The 23,848-nt window shown below is 35.1% G+C and overlaps 2 protein-coding genes and 1 long non-coding RNA gene across 5 annotated transcripts; 1 reads left to right on the top strand and 2 right to left on the bottom strand.

Moving 5' to 3' along the window:
* Positions 1-3,751: 3,751 nt before the first annotated feature.
* LOC126603830 (NAC domain-containing protein 104-like) lies at positions 3,752-5,359 on the bottom strand. Of its 3 annotated transcripts, none has more exons than XM_050270819.1 (3): positions 5,055-5,359; positions 4,421-4,743; positions 3,752-4,065 (listed from the first exon to the last, which is right to left on the bottom strand). In XM_050270819.1, exons 1-3 carry the CDS (start codon positions 5,215-5,217, stop codon positions 3,928-3,930), a joined length of 624 nt encoding a protein of 207 aa, XP_050126776.1. In that variant the 5' UTR covers positions 5,218-5,359; the 3' UTR covers positions 3,752-3,927. The 3 variants fall into 3 exon arrangements, with proteins under 3 accessions (XP_050126776.1, XP_050126778.1, XP_050126777.1); XM_050270821.1 differs by having other exon boundaries at positions 4,426-4,743; XM_050270820.1 differs by having other exon boundaries at positions 4,430-4,743; positions 5,055-5,356.
* Positions 5,360-9,937: 4,578 nt separating this feature from the next.
* LOC126603818 (dynamin-like protein ARC5) lies at positions 9,938-19,689 on the bottom strand. The gene is made up of 16 exons (XM_050270779.1): positions 18,947-19,689; positions 18,708-18,830; positions 18,401-18,622; positions 17,586-17,719; positions 17,401-17,493; positions 17,135-17,198; positions 16,631-16,679; positions 16,391-16,473; positions 15,824-15,981; positions 15,621-15,681; positions 13,856-13,918; positions 13,639-13,739; positions 11,722-11,779; positions 10,795-11,139; positions 10,375-10,539; positions 9,938-10,257 (listed from the first exon to the last, which is right to left on the bottom strand). The coding sequence occupies exons 1-16, from the start codon at positions 19,463-19,465 to the stop codon at positions 10,168-10,170; spliced, it is 2,328 nt and encodes a 775-aa protein (XP_050126736.1). The 5' UTR covers positions 19,466-19,689; the 3' UTR covers positions 9,938-10,167.
* A 1,914-nt stretch (positions 19,690-21,603) lies between these two features.
* Positions 21,604-23,730, top strand: LOC126603831 (uncharacterized). Its single transcript, XR_007616407.1, has 3 exons — positions 21,604-21,896; positions 21,983-22,067; positions 23,264-23,730. It is a non-coding gene; the product is annotated as an uncharacterized LOC126603831 (long non-coding RNA).
* Positions 23,731-23,848: the final 118 nt, after the last annotated feature.

The following is a 23,848-nucleotide window of genomic DNA, read 5'->3' as shown; positions in this document are numbered from 1 at the left end:
TACAAATTAAAATTTAAAAGAAAATTGGTACAATTTAAAAAATGATTGCAAATTAAAAATGGGTACAAACTAGAAATAGAAATATATGATAAAAAGTTTAGCCATAAATATAATATATCAAATGTAACGTTTCTAACACTAAATGAATATATTTAAAAATAAAACATAGTTATCTTGACATGTAAATATTTTTTTTTTGAATAATTAATGGCGTTATTAAAACTGAAGGACCTGATCAAAATTTGAAAAGAAATAAGGTTTTAATCAATGGAGTAGAAAAAAATAAGGATGGGAACCTAATTTCTCCTTATCTTAAAATGCCACCTTGTTTTATGACCTTTTTTAAGACAATCCAAAATAATTCGATAATCTTCCAAGATTCTTTTGTTTTACTAAAGAAATGAATTTTAAGAATGCAAAATTCTTGATCATGATCAACATCCAATTAGGAAGAGCTTGCTCGAGTCGCTCTTGAGTCAGCCATAACGAGTACACAAAGTAGTCGTAGCTTCATCAACATTTACTCAAGAGGGATCCGAGGAAGGCTATTAACAATATTATTTTTGGTGTGGCGCGGGCTTCATTCCAGGGGCGGAGTGAGGCCTGGGTCTCTTCTGCATTTTCTTTATTTTGTATATGCTTTTGCTTGTCTTTGTTAAATTTAGCTTCAGTTTGTGTGTTGTTGGTTGAGTACTCTAGAGTTGATTCACTATTCTGCATGTATAGGGTGTTACTTAAAGAATTTATCTTGAAAAAAAATATCTCAGTCAATTTTGAGCCATGATGATTAATGTTCTTTTTTGTAGCAAAACTTGTAAACAAATTTGGTGCTTATGATATAATTATCTTAATATTTCGTATCTCTATTCCTCTTCTTTGATTAAAATTTTCCATTCTTTTACAATTTTTTTTTTGTGTCCCCCCATTTTTCGCTTAATTAAGGGTAGTGCTATTCAAATAGTCCTTTTTACTTCCAACACATCCTTGTTAATTTTGGTCCATTGATCTTTTTCAATTTATTCGACCCAATAGTTAAAAATTGAAAGGGGTGTTGAGAGGTAAAAATGAGTGTTGGATAGCACCACCCCTTAATTAATTAATTAACATATTATTGGTTCATGTGATCAGTTAAATCTTTGCTTACAATTGATACCTAGATTATTTTGACACACAAAATTAATACGTTTGCTAATAATTTTGAATACAAGTAGTTATATGTGAGCTTTTTACTTCTATTAGAAAATATGTCAATTAGTATATCAATTCTGAGTGCCAAATAACATGACATCGAAAAGTATTTACCAACTAAGTGTGCATCACTCCTAAGCATGGAATATTTGCATCATGCATGTGTCATGCTCCCCTAAGCAGCCACCCGAAATCCCTATTGTTGCTTGGGATTGTACAAAATATTTACCCAAATGCTATAAAGCAGAAAAAGAAAGGAGAGTTTTAAGGTCTGCTCAGTGGCCCTTTAGCTGCAAACTTACACATTACATTACAGTGCTAACTGGGCTCCACTTCCCTCTCTCACGTTTATCCTCCTCAATAATTCTACACGTGAGCATACCAAGTCCCAACCAAAGGATGATCGAGACTTTCCAGCTAGATCTCAAGTGCACAAAATCTCAATGCAGCATGTAATAATTAAGCTCAAGTCAACTCCTACTAATAGTCATTTTACGAATTTGTCTTCATAGTTCAACCTACTAATTGATTTTTTTAAATGATTAATTTTCACTGTTCATTTTTAAGATTCGTAGTCTTAAACTATTGGGAAAAAAAAATATATTAATCACCAACTTATTACGCTAATTGCGGTTCCTTGCTTTTTGATGGTGGATTGGAAGAATTATCTCTGACGATTTCATCATATGCGATTTGCGTGTACATATATTTATAAATAAGGAAATCAGGTTGCATATGTTTTAGCTTCATTTGGGACATATAATTATGTTTATTACTGGGGATCCACAATTCCAAATTTTGTAACATCTGCCCGCGCCCGTGACATATCGTTTTGTCCTTATTATCCTTTTCGATGATCATTTTGCCTTTGCGGGTCTTGGCATAGTCCCCATGCTTGTATTTTTTTTGTTTACTTTCATTTATTATCAATAAATTTGGTGGAGGAGGGATTGGCGTGGGGGATTTCTAGGTGTAATGTTGCTCACCCCTTTAGGAAAAGGAGGTGTCTTGCATGCGACCATTGCCAAAGAGCTAATCTTGCCTCATCTTTTTCCATTGAATAAGATAATATTTAACTAAAAAAGATTACTAACAAATGTATCGATTCTGTATTTGCCTTGAGCAAACAAGGTTTAGAGTAGGGCCAGACGCAAAACAAAGACAAACACTATTACATGAGGGTTTTTCTTCTTGTTGTTGAACTGTTACATGCGTTACTATCTCAAAAGTTGGTAGAATAAGTTCCGGGGGGGGGGGGGGGGGAACCCTAACTAATGTACTTTTCTCTATGCTAATTAATCTCCAGAGAAATCTGCATATCTCTACGGACAGTTGATTATGAACACATGAAAATTTCTGACCATAAGTGGATGTGGTCTTCATTGTGAGACTCACATATATTCACGGTCAAATAATGCTTAAGCGGCCGCATGCCACTTAGTTCAAAATATGTAAAACATGTAGAATTGCTATATAGCTTTCCACTCCTCTCTATGTGACTATGCCAGTGTTGAAAAAATAGTAAAACAGGTCGATCTCATTGTCTCTAATAGGCATAAGTTCTACACATAATACTATGGTCCATTTTTATTAAAATTGTGTTAGATATGAAATTAGTTGTGTGTCTAAATAGCATTGTTTCGAAATAATATAAAGATAAGTTTAATGTATTGAACAACACTCAAATGGCGAAGCCAAAAATTATTTGGTGGGTGCGCTAAGCTAAAATTATTACTACGAAATCAATTTCTCAATTTTCTTTTGTTGCTTACATAGATTTATATAATAGTAACCTAATTCAATTCTATATGATAAATTATATTTCAACAAATCTATCAGAAAATTTAACAATTCAAATTATGCAAACTGAAAATATCAAAATAATTAAAATTTCAAGTATGAACTCTCAAAATCCAAAATAAACAGATAAACTCGCAGTTAGATCAAGAACAAAAAATAAAGTGGTCAAGAACTTACTAATTGATCAGAAAAATCAATAAACATGCAGATTAAGAGTCAAAGAAGAGAGACATTTGTCTAAGTGTCTCTTTGGCAAGAGGCCTTTCTTTAGACTTAAAAAATGTTTAGTCTGGTCTGTATCTCTGTATCGCATTGACAAGCAGCTTTCATGAGTCATGAGTGAGTGCTTTGAGCAATGAAAGGTTACAGTCTACTAAGACTCTTGGTAGTAATGATATTCAAGTTTTTAATTTAATACTATGAATTTTTGGTGTTGGTTAAAGTGATTAGTTTTTTTTTTTTTTTTTTTTTTTTTAAGTGATTAGTTGTGGGCTAGGACAATAAAACATTATATAGTAGCCCAACTAATTAGTTTGTTTAATGTTAAGGAACTCAAACGCTAACTATGCTATAGCCCACCATAGCCATGTACTTGGCTATGCTAGAAGACAAAAGTTCATCTACCATGGTGGATTCCCGTGATAGATTGAAATCTACCATGGACGGTCTGCCTTTTAAGAATCTAAATGTGATAAAAAATACATATTATTTTTTACCACATACTTGTATCATAATAGAAATGAGCTATTGTGGATTCGCTAGATAAATAAGTAAAGCCCACTTGGAGTTTAAATAATGGAAATTTTTACAACATTAATCTAGCTACAACCTGCAGTAATGAAATTATACAATTGGATAAAGCTAATCGATAATAATAGAGCACTAGTTAGGTCCCTCTCTGTCCTTTAATTTTCCCCTTGATCAGTTCTCTTAATTACTCTAATTATAATTTGGCAAACTTATTTCATCAAGATCATCCAAAGATAAGAACACTTCGTCCAGGCACGAAAGCTCTGTCCCATCATCATCATCATCCTCACGCTCGTAGACTTTACACAGAACGTATCCACTGTATTCCTGAAAAACAATTATATATGTAGAAATAAAAATAAGGAAAACTAATGAAAAATGCTTGAAAACTTTGAGTTTTAATGATAAGGACAAAATAAAGGGTAAAGTGAATAGTACCATGATTGACTTTTTAGTGTAAAAATGTGGTTTTTCGTTAAAGTGAACAGTACCAGGTTCTTTTCGTTAAAGTTCCCATAAGAATAACAAAAATACACTTTCTTTTGCATATGTAAGAGAACTGTCATAACTACGTAATTATTTTGTTTCTTGACGTGATATATAGTACGTGAGTAGCCACGCATGCACATCATGTCATTACATAGTAGTAGTATTAGTAGTAGTAGTAGTGATGGTGACATGCATTACTAACTGTATTGGATTGCCCTCTTCTTTTGGATGATCTGCTGGTGGTCGTGGTGGTGGAAGAAGAAGCACAATCTGAGGCTGACGAAGAGAGACGATACTCGTGCATTGTCCAATTAGTTTTGATGCCTGAATTTGGAGCTTCTCCAACGAAAAACGTCAAATATTTTTTCATCCCAACTTTCTTGGTAGGATTAGAAGATGAGCTTGAAAAGATAGGTTCTTCAATGCCTAATGTTTTCCAGTACCCATTATTCGTGACCCGATTCTGTGCCCTCCTGCTGTAGAAGTACCACTGCTTGCCCTCACTCAAAGCCTTACCTATACATAAATACAGTGCAAAAACTCATTAATTAATATACGAAATATATTCTCTTACCAGAAGATATAACAATATTAACTAATTATATTGCTAGTCTCAATATGTATGGGAATCGATCGGATTCTTGTGTAGACACGTCCGTATATAAGTTTGCAAGAGAGTCCTGTAATATGTGCTAGCAGTATTGTACCATCTATTCATTGTCAAATATATGTAGTCAAGTACATAAGTGCTTGATTTAGTTGTTCGGGAGTATTTTTAATATTTACAAAAGAAACGCATACATGCATGGTAACAAAAACAAGCATACCATTTAATTCCCATGGATCATATGGGTAGAGATGGAGATCGGGAATGACATCGGGATGGAAAGGTAAGAGAGCTGCCTTACGTTGAAGGAAATGGACTACAAGTTCTTCGTCGGTCGGGTCAAATCGGAAACCAGGAGGGAGCTTAAACTGGTCGTCTCCCATTAGGAACGAATATCAGACAATAACAAGAACAAGAACAAGAACAAGAGAGAAGAAGAAGAAGAAGAAGTTACATGATACAGTAGCTAAGCTGTGGATATATAACTCGTGTAAACGAAGTCTTAGCTGAAGGTGATACTTATAGCTAGCTGTATAGAAAGCAATAGATCGAGAAGAAAACAGAAAAAGATAGAAAACAAATATAAAAGAAAAGTGAGTGAGTGAGTGAGTGAGTGAGTGACGTGAAAAAGAAGGTGGGATTTCATCAGAAATGGGGGAGTTGAGTTGATGGTTTGATTGATGGTAAAAATGATTTGATATGCAAGGCGGCGGGCAACGAACCTGTACATGTAGATACTTTGAAAAGTAATTTAATTGGGTTTTGAGGGACATATTTGTGAGCCACACAAAAAAAAAAAAAAAAAAAAGAGAAAAAAAAAATACTTGATTGTAATTTGTGCCGGAAGCAGCCTGCAATATGAGTAGGTGGATGTGCCATATACACTCGTACTTCTGTTTGGACACTAACTTATTTAGAAGGATCAGTCATTCTTCTTTCAACGTGACGTAATATCAATTTATTATACAAACATTCTGATTGAGATAATTTATTCTCTTTGTTATAATGTAAATATTATCTTTATTAAAATGAATTCGATTTGGAAAAATTAAAACATTCATAAGAATCAAATAAATTTACGTTTCATTTTGAAAATATTACTTGTTACAAAACATCGATTTGTTGGATACAAATAGATGTCTCAAAGATCTCCAAATTAGATGAATGTCTTGAAATGATCTTTAGATGGTGAAAGAGAATAAATAATTGTGATTATGACGTTTGAACTAGGGGTGGGTTCTAAAAACCGAAAACCGAAAAAAAGGGGGACCAAACACCAATCCGAAACCAAAAACGAAAAAAAACCCAAACCAAATTGAAAACACCGTACCGAATTATTATATATCTATTATTTATTATTTATTATTTGTATTTTATTTTTTTAAGCGCAATTCCCGCTCCAATTCCAACCCAATTTATAAGCCCAATTATAAAAGGAAAACTAATGAAAAAGGGTTTGAAAACTTTAAGTTTTAACAATAAGGACAAAATAAAGGGTAAAATGAATAATACCAAGATTGATTTTTTAGTGTAAAAATGTGGTTTTTCGTTAAAGTGAACAGTACCAAGAGCTTTTTGTTAAAGTTCCCAATTATAAACCCTAGCACTATCCTTTTTTTTTACTTAGAGAGCCGCATGCATTCCTTTCTCCATCTTTCTTTCTTCTTCTTTTTTTTGTCCCTCTTTCTTCTTCTTTTCTTTCTCCCTAGACCTCAGCCGCATCGTCTTCTCTCCTTCTTCTTTCATTTTTTTTCTTCCTCTTCTTTCTTTTTTTCCCTAGACCCCACATCTTCTTTCTTCTCACCCCAATTTTGAATCTCACCCACCGACTCTATCCTCCCCGGAATTCCAAAGCTCTATTTCTACGCTTCCTGCTTGATCTCTAGCAGATTAACTCCGTCTGTAGCTCCCGACGCTGCCACCATAGACGAGTCCACCAAGCCCGCCATAGCCAATTCTACCAAGCGGTGCCTCGCAAATTTATTCAAAGATTTATATGTGGAATTTGAATTTAGATTTCTCAAATTTTCATATGATTTTAGGTCTTCCTAATTGAAAATTATGCATGCATGCTTAGATTTGTCAAAAATTAAATTTTTGGGACTTGTGTTTTGGTTGATTAGACAGAGATACACTTCTTTATGAAAGCTTTTCGTGATATGAAAACTAGTATTCTAAAACTTAGATGAAATCTAGATTTTGGACTTTTTCGATGATTGAATTTGAAAATTCGTTTGCTTAATGATAGGGAATGATAAGGTTAGTTTATTGATTTTGTTCTGCAATCCATGTATCTGGAAACAAACTGATTTATTCTTCAACCTAAAAAAGTTGCAGAAGGAAAAAAAAAATGAACCAAACCGAAACCGAATAGGAAAAAACTGAAACACCGAAGTTGAACCGAACCGAAAAAAACCGAATCCAACAGTAATTTCGATTTGATTTCCGGTTTCGGCCAAAAACCGAACCCATCCCTAGTTTGAACAGTAAAATAGTGGCACGCCGTCTTTGAAAAATAAATCATCCTCACAAATAAGGAGCCAAGTATAATATTTTTGTTTGTTTATATATTCAATCATGTTGTATATTTGGAATTTGATAAAATCAGAAAATTTGGAAAATATTGTGGGTCTTCATCATCCCACTTCATGCTGATATCATGCACCTCATTCTTTAATCTCATCCACGTAACTCACGTGAATATGGGTTTGGTCGTGGACCAATTTGAGGTCGATGGGCCACCTTCCTTTTGGAGTGTGCCAAAACACCAATAATTATCATTATTTGGGATTATAATTATTAAGAACAAGATTTGGAGTGTGTAACTAACTAACTTCTGGCTTTTGCTTTCCTTTGCTTCTCTTAAAGAATACTAGTCATCAACATCTCATAGCAAAGTTAGACAAATTGAGATGATCACACTCGCATACCCTAAACCCAATTAACAACAAGATTTGCACTTCCACTTGGGGACTTAACAACACTCAACTCCCTAACCCTAAATTCACAAATCAGAGTCTTGAGACTTGAGAGTCAAGCAAAACTTTTCTTACTTTGGAAGTGCGCGGGTGCCACTAGAGTAGGGCTAGTTTTCCCCTTTCAAGTTTATCGCATATGTATTCTCTTAATTTTGTACTATATTCCTTCTTTTTTTGCTTCATTACAAAAAACGGTTTTAGGCTCTTTATCTCTAACTTACTCCTACCCACCATCACCATTGAGCTAACCCTAATGGATTCTTCCTCCACCCTCTTTTATTTTATACATTTCCCCCCCTCTCTGTAATTTTTCAGATGCACTAAACCTAGCTCATTCAAAAAAATTACTAGGACTTACTGCTAAAAGGAGACTTGAAATGGTGACTGACGTTGTTCTTAGAAAATGTGTTTGGAAGTTTTGAGATCATCTTATTCCATTAGCTGTTGGACTACATAATTACAAGAAATGAGTTTACACTAGAAAAACTGATGATGATGCCAATGGCAATCCCTATGTGAACTTCCAAAACCACAAATAAACAAATTGTTGAAAAATATAAAGTATTTTAGAGATTTGATGTGATATGATTTGATTTGATTAAGACTTTGATATGATATGATTTGATTTGGTGTAGGTTTTCTTGTCATGTGGACAAAGGATGGTTTTTATTTTATTTATTTTCTATTATTGCTTTGGTGTATTCTTATAAATTACTTCCTTATAGAGAAGAATACAATATTAAAGTTGTATTTGAGATTATAGGCGCTTTCCTATGGGTGCACGAAGCTAATTTTCTTCATGAACTCACATGCTATGAACTTGAGAGTGAAGATTATCCACAATTGTTAGAAGAAAAAGAAGAAGTTAAAGTGTTGTCGCTACCATGAAGAAAAAAAAAAGTTATGTTGTCGTCGCTTGGGGAAAAGAGAAATTTTTTTTTGCATGATATCTGTTTCCTGTCATGGAGCCTTTTGTGCTTTATTTTATTTTTCTTTTTGATTTACTTTGATTATGAGTTTGAGGAATGAAAAAAAAACAAAACAAAACAAAAAGAAGAAGAGTGAAAAAAAAATTTGTTGGTTGGAGCTTTCAAAAAGAGGTTTTATTGGGCTTTCAAAAATATTAATGTTTTTTTCAATTAGACTTTCGAAAAAAGGTATTAGTTCCAACATATCAAGAGTTTTGTTTACAGGGCTTTCGAAAAAAGAATTGGTCTTTTGAAAATATTAGTGTTAGTTCCAGTTGTGCTTTCAAAAAGAGGTGACAACTCCGAGAATTATGATTTGTTATGATTTGTTAGTCAGCCTTTTCAAAAGAGATGTTTGTCTTTCAAAAAGAGGCGTTAGTTCTAACAGATTATGATTTGCTGAGTTTTCGTAAAAATTGATGTTAGGTTCACTGGTGAAAATTTCCTGCACGTGTGACTTAATGCGTGGTCCTAAGAAGGGGGTGTTGAACTTACAAAATTTCAAATTAGAATTTATTTCCTTCTTGGTACATCGGGAGTTTGAAGGGGGTGTTGGAAAATATGAACTATTTTAGAGATTTTATTTGATTTGGTCTACATTTCCTTATTTTGTGGACAAATTATTTTGATTTTATTTATTTTCTAGTATTGCTCGTTGTATTCATATAAATATCTCATTATGGAGAAGAATAAAGAATTAGAGTTGTATTTGAAAACTGTAAATTTGTAAAGAATTCTAAATTTATCCTAAACGCATTATTTTCGACTCCTCCAAACAAACAAATAAACAAGTTAATGTCAATTGAGGATGACGCGGGTCGACATCAATCCTAGACCAAGGCCGATCGACCACCTTCAGTTTCGCGGCCGAAGACGAGCCCAGTGATGGATGGAGACAAAGGCCTAAAAGCGAAGAAAGCTTAAGCAAATTCTCAATCCAAGTGCATTGTCCGAACTGAGTTGGAACGACAAGCGGCTCTAGATTGAATGAAGGGTGACAGGTGCCAAATGAAATAAGGACGTGTGAACAAAAACTTACACGTCTTTATTTCATTGGCACGGGACGTCGCATGATGTGGCGCTGTACCCATGTCATGTAAGTCGTTCTTAGACAGAAAGCCGTGAAAACTCGCCAAAACTCTTAACACACTGCTCCAAACAGAAAATACTCCAGTCGATATTATTGAAAGATTGCAAAGCAAAGCATATCTCATTTGTAAAAGAGAAGTTACAGTTCACAAAACATAGTCCACGCAATGAAATAGAATCCTCTGGTCCAGATAAACATGTAAGATTGTTCCACTAAATGTCTCTAAGCCACCACATATGTCATTATCATAAGCACGCTCCCGAAGAGATAACTTATCCAACGATTTGACTTCTGATATCAATGGTAGTCGGGAAAGGCAGAAGCAATCGCTTGATTCGAACTAAGCTGCTTATGTAGTAATCTGAACTTGTCCTTAAGCCTCTTGATCTGCAAATCCAACAGCATGTCAAACAAATGTGTACAAGCACGCGTGAAGCGGGTAAGAAAGAGAGGGCAATTTGACAGGTCATAAGTGGGTGGAAACACAAGGCAAAATTGAAATACCCTTTTAATCTCAATTTCTGCATCTCGCTTTCGCTGGCCTAATAAGCGTCTCAGATTTGTGATATCGAAAATATTATCCAAGTCATCCTCAAAAGCAGATTTTAAGTCTTCTCTAAGCAGTGCAGGCAACTTATCTACAACAGGCATCAGAAGAAAGCAGTTGAACTGCAAAACAAAGGCACACGTTATTAAACAAAATAAAATGTCCCATTAGCAGGAAAAAATAAACCAACAGAGCCATTAAAAGTTAGAAGTAGAATATATGTGTGTGAGTGTGTGTTTGTAGATATAATTGATCTGATTTAAAACTAAAGAAACAAGTCATTATTCACAATGTCCGAAACATCAACCAAATAGAGTGCTAATTATCATTTCCGCTTACTCAGTTAGATTTGGAAAGCAGCAGTTTATATTACAAACCTTCAACTCTGCAGAGGCTAAGAAATATTCCTTTATGCCATGAAATATCTGCTGCACCAAAGCATAAACGATCCTTTCAGATGAAGGAGCAAGCCTCCTATTCCAAAGTGTACTGTCTAAAAGATCAGCCAGCCTTGTTTCTGTTGAATGAATAAAAGATGTCAAATCAGTGCCAGAGGCCACATGGCTGAGCTTCACATCTCCCCGTGACTTGGTATCCTTCTCACTGGTGACCGACCCAACGGATGAATCTTGGGAAAGACCAGCAGATACACCACTACCACCTGTTGTGGCATGTTCTGTTCCAGCGAAAGAGTCTAAAAATTGACGTAACCCAGCTCGATTCTACTAATTAGGCATCAAATTAGTAGAGCAAATAGATTTTATAAGGAAAAATCATGCAATATAATGAATAGTATAGAAATTATTAGGCTTGAATCCTCCCTTTTTCGGGTTCCACAATATAAAAAATGAAACATACATAAACAGTAAAATGTCAGTTCTTAACTATACTAACAGATTATTTTAATAGGAATATTATGTCCTTTTCCTTCTTATTATGTTATGTAAGAGGGTTGAGATCATACTTGGTGTTTATATGGCATAAAAGATAATTTTCTTTAAGGCCTCTAACAAAGACTTGTAGTATTTCAGATGTTAATCTATTTAGCCTAGTAGGTCTCCAATAGTAATCTTTTTATATCTTTCTCTAAGCCAGAAAGCGAGAACGAGGTTATCTCCTGTTTTCCAGGTTGTTCAACCAGAAAAAGAGCCTACTGTAACTGATTTTGGCTGCTATAACTCTTCCACTCTAAATCTATTTCATTATTACACTATCAAACTATTCAAATTTTCGTACAGCAACAAAATAGACCAATTTGAAAGCATAACACATGTAGGAATGCCTTCATAGTCAACTATGAATACCTTGTTGTGAAGAGACCAGGTGACATAACGGGTGGTGCTTACTAAATCCTCCATGCATCTGCAGCAAAAACATATTTAACAGGAGCAGGTACAGGTGAAGGAAACGGGGATATATAAGATATACACATTCTTGGGGATTGTGTATGCTCCTAACTCACTTGAAGTTTAATTTATCAATAAATTTCATTTTAATGTTTTACTGCTGCATTTAATGAAAGAGTATCACATTTAATTACGTGAACTATATTGTTATGTATCTAGTTTGGAAGATTGAATGAAAATAAACTTAGTACATAGCATTAGCCATGTACAAGAATTCTAGTTCATCAGATCCACCCTAGTTGTAATTTATGTAATTTGGCCAATTCAGCATCTAGGGAATCAATCTAGGTTACTTGTGGTTCATTGCATCCATGCAGACCTGCAATTGGATATTCCTCCTAAATTTCCAAAGCCCACATGTCGTATTTGTTTCTTGGCTTCCTGTGCTGGTTGGATGAATTCAAGACTTTTCCTTCATGAACCGAGATTAGACCTTCAGGTGAAACTGGTTTTGGTAAACTTTAATGTGAGTTGAGATGTTCGCTTGGGCCCTTTTTCCTCTTAAAATTTCTAGTTCCATAGTGGCTAAAGATTGCGCTTGAGAGCACCAAAACGCGTTTCTTGGATCAATGAGTGGCATCCCATTTGAGAACCTCTCAAAAGGCCCTACGTTTCCTGACTAAACTTCAATGGATCAATAAAACATAGTAATGAAACCTTTACGAGTTTTATCATTTTTTATTCTAAAGAACAAGAAATTTGGTATACCATACTCTTCTAAAGACTAAATGCAGACCTCTGAAAGATGGTTTGGAATGAACAGTTAGGCATCGCTATAAAAAGATTAGGTAATACACTTATAGGGCATGTTTACTTGGAATGGGGAAGTCATGAATGATAATGATACTTTGTTGTTTATAATATCAGGATGCGTTACTAAGTGCGACATATGTTCCTTGTGTGTTAGTAAATACAGGATATGTCAGGATCAGGAATGGACAAGAATTTTCGCCACCCAGATTTGAAAACGAGCCATGGTAGCGCAGCTACTGCCCATGGCAGCTTAAGCCAGTGCGAGGGCAAAGGAAGAAGACGGGAAAAGAAAAAGCTTTTTAGTTAAAAAGTTCTGGACTGAACGGCACCGTTTGGTCCTTTGATTGAAATAGAAACGACAACAGCCATTTTAAAATGGAAAGAAATGACCGGTCAATTTTCTGAAATTAATTAACAGTATGTATGATAAGGGTTTCTTATAGATATAGGTTTTGAGTTCTTCAAGTGGGCTGGAGTTATTCTTCTCAAGCTTTATCAAAGGTTGATATCCTGTTTGGATTACTGTACTGTTTGTGAGATTTTAAAAGTTTGGAGTTGGTTGCAAATTGAGCAAGAAGGTAATAAAGAACTTTTCAACTTTGAAGCAATCTTCAAATGTTGGTTTTCAAGGGCTCCATCTCCCCGTTACCTTGTCTTTGGCTTAGCACTTAAAAGGAAAGCTTCAGCGGGTCAAACTTATCATTTCTATAATTACTACTACTATTAAGTATTAACGAATCTATAATGCATCATAAAAATTTTGGGGGCAATTATAGAGCTTATTCATTCTTTAAATTATGAATCAGATTCACAACAGCATGATTTGATTTTTAAGGACATTTTTTGTTCCCATAAAAATTTGAGAAGCTTTGCATGTCACCCACCCAGTGAAAAAATCCTGGATCCGCCCCTGTTAATTTTGATTTAGTTATAACATGCTTGTTTTAATGTATTCCCATTAGAAAAAACGAAAAGAAAAGAAAAACCTAAACAGGGTATTCACTTACTAAGATAGTAACATATATATATATATATATATATATAAGTAGTAAAGCAGCTTACTTTTCACGACATGCCCTTTCAGTAGATTCTGCAAAGTCATTGAAAGCAGAAGCAACACGCCTCAGAAACACCTCATGGCCACTTAAATACTCACCATCTTTCTGTAGAAAGCAAGATAGAAATTGCAAGAATTAACTGTGCAGAACTTGAGTTTATTATATGCACACAAGATTTGGAAACCACCAACCAACACAACGGTGTAGACTGTAGTCCATACCTGAAGAAGATAGACTGATATAGGAAGTAATCTCTTCAGAATGTGTAAGAGCCTACAACCTAACTGCATGAGTAGAAAATATAATTTTCAAAAGCTAAGACCGTGATAGTCATAACAAGATATTTACTTGCGAAATAATTTGTAGCCTGAATAAGAGTCCGAAAAGACGGACCAAATTACTGAACCTTTTGAAGATTCCTTAAGATTACATAAGTAGATTCCTTAATTCTATAGGGAAGTTTCCATTAACATCAGCCAAAATTTATTCATAAAAACAGAAGAAACACAATATGCTTGCTCCATCGAATATAACCTACTAGAATATATAAATTTTCAATTTCATCATTTGGGTGGGTTGATTAATTAACACTAACTTCCTAGTCAATGGAAAATAACCCCTTGAAAAAAGGAGGTTCCTAAAATGTATTCCTCTTTTATTAGGGAAGCCATTTTCCAAACCTACCAAGCTACCAAAAATATATATTTTGCAATTTCTGATTATTTTCTGTGATGGCGAACAAAAAAAATATCTTCCTGGTAGATGGCAATTCAGAAAATGACTTGCTCTGATCGAAGGGGAAAGCTGTTTTCTAAACAAATTTACCAAGACCAGTGGCCCATTGTCCACAGCCAGTCAGCCACCCCATGCTAATTGATGGTGAGTGCGAGGGCCAGAATGTATGAATTGTTCTTTCATTTGAAACAATTATTTTATGTAGTGCAAAGCCTAATTATTCAGCAGAAAACAACCAAAAGATCGTTGCAACAATTGTTTTTATATAAGAAATTCTTGCAATAAAATTAAAAGATTTCAAAAATTTACAAACCTATGGAGTTTAATCAAGTTTCATAGACTCCATGTGAATTTTAGGTGAAATCATCAGAAATTTTAGGGGGAGAGGCCTGATTTCCAAAAGCCTTAAAACAGTATAAAATCCCTCCAAATCATTCATCTTTTAAATATTTTAAAATCAAATCCTAATTGAATACACATGGAGTTTTATGAACTACGTTATAATCCAGAATGAATACACTCAGATTTCTACACAGTTTTATAAACTACTTTAAAATCTTGAATACCCATGGACTTACATGGATTCATTTAAATTCTTGATTGAATACATACGGATTTGTAAACTTTTTTAAAATCCTTTAAACTCCTAATTGAATACACCCCTAAGTATGAATATTTTCTAAAACCACATCTCCACTTAATTCCTCTAGGTACACGAGTAATGATAATTATATGCTGACCTACATGTATCTCCTGAATATTTTATTAAAAAGAGGGTGGTTCAAGATGGAAAAATTGTTAGGTATATTAATTGTATGATAATGTTACGATTTAAAGGGACACTAGAAGGCGAAACTGGGAGATATTTTTAGAATTGCAAGTTTCCAATCCATTTCTTCAAGATACATTGAAAGAAGAAAATCTGGGGGAGCTCCCTTGAGGGTTCCTATAGATCATTGCCGTTTATGAGGTAGTTTTCTTTGTGAAAACAACGGACTTAATAGAGTTCTCATAGTCTAGCATCTGTCAGGTAAAATGTAGCTTGTAGGTGCTCTGTTTCAAGGCTTGCATTTTATTCAATTAACCGAGCAGACAGACTTTAAAATTAATAACTATATTGATCATAACTTTTAAACACATGATGACACAAGATACCTATATTGCACCACTTATAACATAACTCGTGTCACAGGGAAAAGATAGAAGGAAAGAAAAATGGGAAATAAATTACTGAGAGAAATTATTCATCACCTGATGGAGGAAAGGCTCAAATGTATCACGGGCCTTTGCAACAGCTATTACACAAGCTGTCCTGATTTATCAAAAGTAAATTTGAAATGGAAAAGGGATTAATAATAGAAAGGGACACAAAAACATCAAGATAAATATTGGAGCACAAATATTGCAGCTTAAGAATCAGATTCACAGGTATGATAATATAAAATTATAAATACCTTGAGTAGTTTGTTCCATCATGTAAATCTTCCACTCCACATGCATTTACAATTTCTTCCCGTGTAATTGGAGGGCATTTTATACCACCAACTACAAAACGGAACTCAGCCATGGCACGATGGTATTGTGCACCCCCATATAGACGCATTCCTGCATTCTGAACACAATGGATACACGGTGATTACATGCATGTATATGAAACTCTAAAAGGTTCAGTCAGTTTGGGTCCAGAACATACGCAAGAAATGAGTCTACACTTTTCAGCCTAGTAAAAACTTTCACCTAGATGTTAACGAGAGAAAACAAAGAAAGGCAGCAACTTAAATAGCCTGATTTTTTTGCACGGTTTGGTACTCATATTGGAAGGGAAGAAGCAAGGCTGATTCCAACATTTAGAAAGAAATACAAACAAGCCAAAAAATCTGGAGAGAGAGAGAGAGAGAAAGAGAGAGATTTCCGAAAATTTTCAGTATGGAAAAATTCCTGCCACAATACAAGCCATGCAAACACAAAAGAAAATAAAAAAGGAAAAAGAAAATTTACAGTCTGAGAATTCTATAACTTACGGGTATAAGCTTGTGGGGGAACTGAAGGCCATCACTGCTAACAAATGCCCCTCCATTAGTCCTCTCGTCCTGTAGCGTTTCACCTTGAAAAAGGAGCGATATATGAATGAAACTAGAATAGGAAAGTCTCCATCAACATGAAACGAATTTTCATCATTCATCCTCTCATCCTGTATTATTTCACGTTTAGTAAGCTTAAATAGTTTGTGGTTAACTAATAAGCAACTTAAGCTTATTTACCAAATTTATCTGGAGGTGCAACAACTGTTCCTTTCAGTAGCAATGATAACTGAGGAACAAATAAAACTTTTGTCAGTAAAAATAACAATAGTTTTTAATCATTAAAAATTTAAATACAAATGAAGAACTAGAAACTAAAACAGCCAAACTAATGAAAAAATAAATGGTAAACAATAAATAAAGGTTTCATAAAACCATGAGACTTCATGTAAGCATAAAACAAATAGAAGCTAACATTATGACTAGTTCACATAATTTCTTCCACCCCAAAAATTCTGAAGGAAAACAAAAATGTAAGACCGAATCTACTTTTAACCACACTAAAACTCGGGTCCTTCGTGTGAGATCTCAATGTGGTCCTAACCTTTAGCACTATAGTGTGAGGCCATTCTACTACCCCATAGATAAGGTACAATATACCAGCCACGGAAGACTCCGATACTAAGATATGAATAACAACAACATATGAGTACTTTTAAATGACAACATCTAAACTACAGAAACCTTTGTCAAGAACAGATCATGAAATATTCTTCCTTTCTCCTTCAGTTTCAGTTCATCCAAAGTGCTGCATAAACAAAATAATGCAATATAACCAACCAATATAAAAGAAATAAATAAGATAAATTTATAATACCACAGAAAACAAAATTTGCTTAACCTTCCTGGTCAATGGTCTGACCAGAGTTTAAGCAAATAAAGTGCCATAAATTGCATCCAGTCTGTTAATTGCCCTAAAGAAATGTGCTCTGTAAGTTAAAACTGTGGACCTGAGTTCTTGATTTATTTCATTCATCTTTCTTGTTGCGCTACGGAACTCCTTCTCAAGAAGTGGAATGATTAGTGGCACATTATCCATATACCTTGCAAAATTTGATTCCAAAACTTTTAGCAATGGAACTTAGCAAGTTGTCATTATTATTATCAGAATAGGAAGAATAGGATTATTACTAACCTTTTCTGTAGTAATTCTTCCAAAAACAACCTAAGTTTGCTTACACCTATTCGACTTCTTTCTTGTATTGACAGTGACCGGCTCATCTTCTCCTCCAAGCTTGCAACATCTTCCATCTCTCTTAATGATATTGCCTGCATAAAGAAAGTACAAACCAGCCAGCTATGATTCCACATCAAAAGAAAAAAGGAACATAATTGTATACCTGCATACCCAATCTTATGCTTATTATCTAACAGAATACAAAGAATCTACCAGCAACAGCTAAGGTCGTACCCAGTGCACAAGGCTCCCGCTTTACGCAGGGTCTGGGAGAGGTAAATGTCGGCTAGCCTTACCCCCATTTATGGAGAGGCTGCTCCCATTTATGCAGTATGTAATTTAAACAGTATCAGGATTGACGCAAATATCACAACCAAAGCTCCAAACACTGGAAAGTTTCGGGCCAAAGTTCTGATGAGCAGGGTACATATTACAACTTTCATACTGCCAAATTATTGTTACTAGCAAAATTTCTTCCAGAAGAACAACCATTAGTCGGATGAGAAACAGGCCAGCAATTAGAGCCATAAAGTTGCAAATTCTGACTTCAAAAGTTGCTCTGAGGATCAGTGGATTAAAATATCACACTCAATGCAATATAGTTACTAAATAATAATGATCTACTTTAAAGCTTAAGCTTTATATCATTAAATGACAAAAACAACACTCTGCAGCGGAATATTGACAACTATCAATTAAGGTCGCCGAATGAACATCACAACCATTCCTCGCTTTTTACTCTCTGAAAATGAACAGAGGGCGAGCACGAGTACCTTTTTGAAATCTTCATTAGATCTGTAAACCGAATCATGGCCAACGCCAACTCTTCCAGAGGGCACAGAAGTGAAAAAGGGAGAGTCTCCCAAGATACACCCATCGAGCATACAAGTGGGAGGTGAGAGAAATACTTCCACATCCGAGGCACGAGCAAACTGGGGTATTTTGGTATCAAGTTTGGTTGAGACAATCACAGTCCTTGAGAGCTCGGGATCAATCTGCAGACGATGAGCAAGGTAAAGCTTGATCGAAAAGAATAAATTAACAAATCACAATGCATAAACAGAAGAAAAGAAGCAACACCTGCATTACAACCCTTCTTGTAGTTGCATTACTCCAGTCACTGCAATCTTCAAGACACAAAATTATGAACTCTTTATGCTGCATTTTCGCACGAACTAGAGCTTCGACAGCACGAGCGTGGCCCTGTAATCATCATAAATTACAAATTTACAACGCAACATCTATCGAAATTCAGAACGAAACCAATGAAAGCGTCATGTTTCCTACTCGAAATTCAAACATTATCGACAATGGAAAACCTGTAAAGCTCGATTCTTTGGACCAGGAGCAGGAGCGATTAGTCCAGGAGTGTCGATAATGGTAAGATTAGGGCAATACTTGTATTCGACTCGAATGATGATCTCCTCAGCGGAGAAAAGACAAGGCTCCTTCTCCAACCTCATGTTCTCAGCTTCAATGTAGGCTTGAATTTCTTGGAGCGAGAGAGACTTTTCGTAATCGGAACTGGAATCGGAGGGGAGGAGGAGGCGGCAGACGGGGGAGTGGGCTTGGGGGTCGTACTTCATGTGGAGGGTAATTGGGCGGCGGGTCTTGGTGCCGCCGCCTACGTGGTTGAACTGGAACCCCATAAGTGCTTCCACCAAGGCGCTCTTGCCGTCGGTCTGGTGGCCCACCACAAGCACCGCTGGCGCGTCGAATGGAGTGTCGAAGGCCTGCGCCAGGCCGTGGAGTTCGTTGTAGGCCTCGTACAGACGGCACTGCTCCTCCTCCTCCTCCTCCGCCCATTTCTTTTCATTTTCCGCCTCCTCCCTCGACATTGCTGCGCTGCTTCTTCTGTTACTGTTAGAGTGAAGTGGAGCGTAGGCCAGTTGATACAATACCGTTATTCAGATAGAAACTCGGAGCAGGACGTTTCACATTTCATACGTTATCTTCTTTTTTTTCCATACGATTTGTTTGTTTCTTCAAAAAAACGAGTGATCTTACTTTACTAGCTACTAGTTACTAAATATTATATTCAACCATTTTAATATGAACACACCTTTGCTGCTGAAAGAATTGCAGCCGTTGCTGTTGAAACTCAATTACAGATGGACATGGTATTCAAATAATTGAAATTAAAATTACAAATTGGACACGTGTTTATCTTGGATAGGAGTTTCAGCAGCAATTATTGCTTTTCTTTTGCCACCTGTTGATTTTCGTTCAACAACCGTTTGGTACGTGGAAGAGAACGGAACGGAGTAGGACGAGACGTTCCGTCCTATGTTTGATGTGCTTAAAACAGGTGAAACGTGCTATTCCATGGGATGAATTTTGGGTGAATTTTCGTTCCGTTTCATCCTCTGGAACGACTCTTTCCATATCTGTGGAACACAAAATTATAACATCTCCGTCTTCTTCTTCCTCCTTGTTTCCATCCGATGACATTTTTGCTCCCTCTCTGTTCCGTCCCGTCCTGTCCCTTCCCATTCCGTTCCATCTCGTCCCGTCTGCATACCAAACGATACCTTAAGGTTGGTTTGTAGTTGTGGTACTTTATAAAAACTAGCTCATTAAAAAATATGAGATATTAAATATGTAGTTAAAAAAAAAATAACTTTTAGGGTAGGATAACATATTCCACTAGATTGAACAAATAATTAAGCTCTTCTAAACAAGAAATTAGGATAGGATAAAAGTTTGATGCCCTGGTGGAAACTGGAGTAAAATGGACACTGAAAATTAAAAAAAAAAAAGATATAAATATGCAGTCGGATTATAATTAGAGTCTACTAGATTTGTAGCCTGCAAATCACATGATAATTAGAAACAACTTTTCCAGTTTTCCAAGAAAATTGGACGAAAGGGCCCATAAAAGATCAAAACTATGTGCTATTCAAAAATTTAAAGAATAAAAAGAAGCTGTGTTCTAATATAACCCCGGTCCGGGAGCCAAGTTTAAAATTCAACAAATTCGAGTCTTCCAAGCAAAAGTACTTAAGGCTAATCCACGCAAGTTCGAGTCCGGGAAGGGACGTGCTCCCATCCTAGCAAAGTACCTAGGCTAATCCTCTTTTGCATTTTCCTTCCCTTCGACAGAAGCTGGTGGATCCGCGAGAGCATTAGACGCTGGGTTATCACTACAACTGGATTCCTCTTCCGCTCCGTTTCCAAGTTTGAGATTTCGTTTAACAAGAAAATGTGTTTTCTAATGGTTCATAAATTTTAAGTTGGTTTTGCTTTATTAAATTGTCAAATATTTTAAGCTTTTGAATATAAACTAATATAATCATATGACTAATATGCATTTGAACCTCAGAGATCTTCAAAATGAGGACCTTAGGCCATCTCCAATCGAATGAGGATCAAAGGACTCTCTTTAGCCTTATAACCTTTCAACATATTAATATTTTAATGAATAATGCCTCGATCATATTTCTTAGCATATCCAATTGAGAGAGCCAAGGGACCATAAGCCAAACATAGTCATGTGACAAAAAAACCATTTCCTACTGATGGGCCATAGGTCAAACATAATTTATTATTTTAATTGAATTAATATGATTACTCAAATTAAACTACATCAATAGTTTTTCGAGATGTAATCTTAATAATTTTTCGAATATGATTTCGAGTGACACATGTCTCTAAAATGAGTAACTTTCTAGATTTATTGTCGATATGTAATCTCAATCATTTTTTCGATAGGATTTCGAGTGACACATGTCGCTAAAGTGAGTAACTCTCCAGATTTCTTATCGATATGTAATCTCAATAATTTTTCGGATAAGATTTCGAGTGACACGTGTCAAGATGTAATTGTTTGTGCAAATTTTAGATATGATTCTTATTTGCATGGTACTTCTTATCTTCAGCTTCTAATGTCCATAAATATGTTAGATATTAGGGTATAATTCACACACCTTCATCTTTGCCCTCTCTAATATCTCTTTCTATTCAAATTTGCAATAAATTCCAATTTTGGATAATCTTCGCATTTCAACTGGAGTCCATCCAATTCCAAATTGAAAGATAAATGAACGTGAGTCCATCCAATTCCAAATTGAAAGATAAATGAACGCAAATAAAATAAGAAGATTAGGAGTTCAATGAAAAAGATGAAACATGACACAACACAGCATATCAAAGTTCATCTTTCTGCTGACGGGCATCCAATGAAAGTGTAAAGCACCCTGGAAAAGAGGTAATCAGCGCCCGACAAGCTGAAGATTTAAAACTGAAAGAAAGAGGAAGCGGGAGCATGAGGTGATTGTAATCATGCATTTTCCTTTACAATTTTTTATTATAATTCATTTGGGTCGAGTGTGTGACATGACAAGTGTTTGGAGCAGAAAAATTTGCCTCGAAAGAAGCGACGAAAATTGGAAGCAGCTAGAGAAATGTTTAGAGGAGGAAAATCAAAATGAAAAGTTTGACGTACGTCCCTCTCTCTCTGACTCTGCATATACATACATATAATATTTCTGTACCTTTGGGACGAGGAACTTAATTTTGATTCGTATGTGGGGGCAGTCTTGTATTCCCGTAGCCAGCTTAGGCCACTAAATCATATTGTTAGGGGGTTACGGGAGTTAGCATAATGAATTGTCCTTAAGGATCCTTAACTATGCTAACTCCCGTAACCCCCTAACACATATATATAAAATGTTTAGTTAAATATCATATTATTGTGTTTTAGAGTGGAATAATATACAAAAACAGAAAAGATATCAGGATGAAGAAATATTTGGTTGGTTGGTCTTTCTCCTTTTCATATATTGTGAGATATGTTAATAGTCGTAAAATGATTTTGGTTGAGGTTATGTTATTTGTAAATAGATCTACTTGAGAGATCTTAACTAGTTTTGCTAGATGATGAATTTCTTATCCACTATTTTGTAATTCATGTTATATTTTAATAAAGCGTTATTGTTTTAAAAAAAAAAACACTTAAAGTTTTCTTGTAATCTTGTAGCTCAAAATTCTAGAAAAAAGGAGACAAAAAACTTTGATGACCATATCCACACTCACATACACACAGATATATATATATATATATATATATATGTATGTATGTATGTATGTATGTATGTATAAAATGCATAAAATGCAATAACGCAGAGAAATTTGTGACTAAGGTTATTAGACTTGATGCCACAAGAGTGGAAGAGAGATTTGAAAAACTCTACATGAAATTATTTCATAGGCTACTTTACTTTCATGCTTCTAGGTGTGTGTATACAGTAGTGATGCATGTTGTGGATTTTATGATAAAAAATTCTCTTCATATGAGTCAAAGGAGGCAGAACAAAAAACGTGGTGGAGTCGGAAATGAAGCACCTTATCTTGTGATTAATCCTCCCTTCGATTTTGATTTGTATCTTACAGTCTTACTAAGCATTTTTGTGCTGTACATAGACTTTATGTTACAGATTCAGTCAAATTTTTTAATGGGCACATATCACCTAACAACAAGTCCTTGAGAAATGTACCTATAGTTTACTCATCTTGAAGTCAATGAAAAGTGTGGCAGTGTTGTTGTCATTCTGGTGGGGAGCTTCCATCTTAGTAATAGCTCAAATGGTAAATGGCTTCAAATTTGTCCTGATTTAACATTGCCCTTTTTTATCCAGGTTTTTCAAACATTGCCCGCATTAAGGACCAACGAGACTTTCTAGAGAAAATTACTTCCGGTAATGCTTACTGCTAGTCTTATTTTACCTTTTCTTTTGTTGTGAGTGAACTTTTAATTTTCATTCAGTTCTTAACCTTTATTGTTTTTACTTTGTTTGAGTAGATGGTTTGACATCAGTCTTATTTTTCAGCCGCTTACCCATCCACGCTTGTAACTTGTGATATTTTTACAATGCATCAATCATGTAATATTTGTAATAAACTGCTTCTCTCAACTTACTCTTTTTCATCTTTACCGAGGCAATATCTTTGCTCCAACCGTTGCGGAGTTGAGATGGAGGTTCCCACATGTAACCATATATGAGACAATACTTGATAAGGTGTGTCATTCAAATATGCTACTAAATCATCAGATATCTGGTTTACTTGAAATAGTAACTTATTAAAAAAAAAGATTTGAAAATCATTTGTATGATTCTATTATGTGTTATGTCTTTAGTGGGAACTCCATGTTTTGATAATGCCCAGTCAGGCTTGCATTTTTAATATTTTGGGCTTAGGAGCCTCCACTTAATCAAAAAAGA

Source organism: Malus sylvestris, chromosome 15 (genome assembly GCF_916048215.2).
Source record: "Malus sylvestris chromosome 15, drMalSylv7.2, whole genome shotgun sequence".
Classification (NCBI taxonomy): domain Eukaryota; kingdom Viridiplantae; phylum Streptophyta; class Magnoliopsida; order Rosales; family Rosaceae; genus Malus; species Malus sylvestris.
The sequence above is the reverse complement of the archived record's forward strand: the minus strand, read 5'-3'. Positions and strand labels throughout refer to the sequence as shown.

What these genes read in the sequence shown, in the direction of transcription:
- LOC126603830 (XM_050270819.1), bottom strand. Translation starts at nt 5,217, where the DNA reads ATGGGAGACGACCAGTTTAAGCTCCCTCCTGGTTTCCGATTTGACCCG. An exon ending in TGATCCATGGGAATTAAATG is followed by an intron (nt 4,744 to 5,054) that starts GTATGCTTGTTT and finishes ATTTATGTATAG; the next exon opens with GTAAGGCTTTGAGTGAGGGC. An exon ending in AATCCAATACAGTTAGTAAT is followed by an intron (nt 4,066 to 4,420) that starts GCATGTCACCAT and finishes ATTGTTTTTCAG; the next exon opens with GAATACAGTGGATACGTTCT.
- LOC126603818 (XM_050270779.1), bottom strand. Translation starts at nt 19,465, where the DNA reads ATGTCGAGGGAGGAGGCGGAAAATGAAAAGAAATGGGCGGAGGAGGAG. An exon ending in CAAAGAATCGAGCTTTACAG is followed by an intron (nt 18,831 to 18,946) that starts GTTTTCCATTGT and finishes TGATGATTACAG; the next exon opens with GGCCACGCTCGTGCTGTCGA. An exon ending in ATGATCTGTTCTTGACAAAG is followed by an intron (nt 16,680 to 17,134) that starts GTTTCTGTAGTT and finishes TTTGTTCCTCAG; the next exon opens with TTATCATTGCTACTGAAAGG.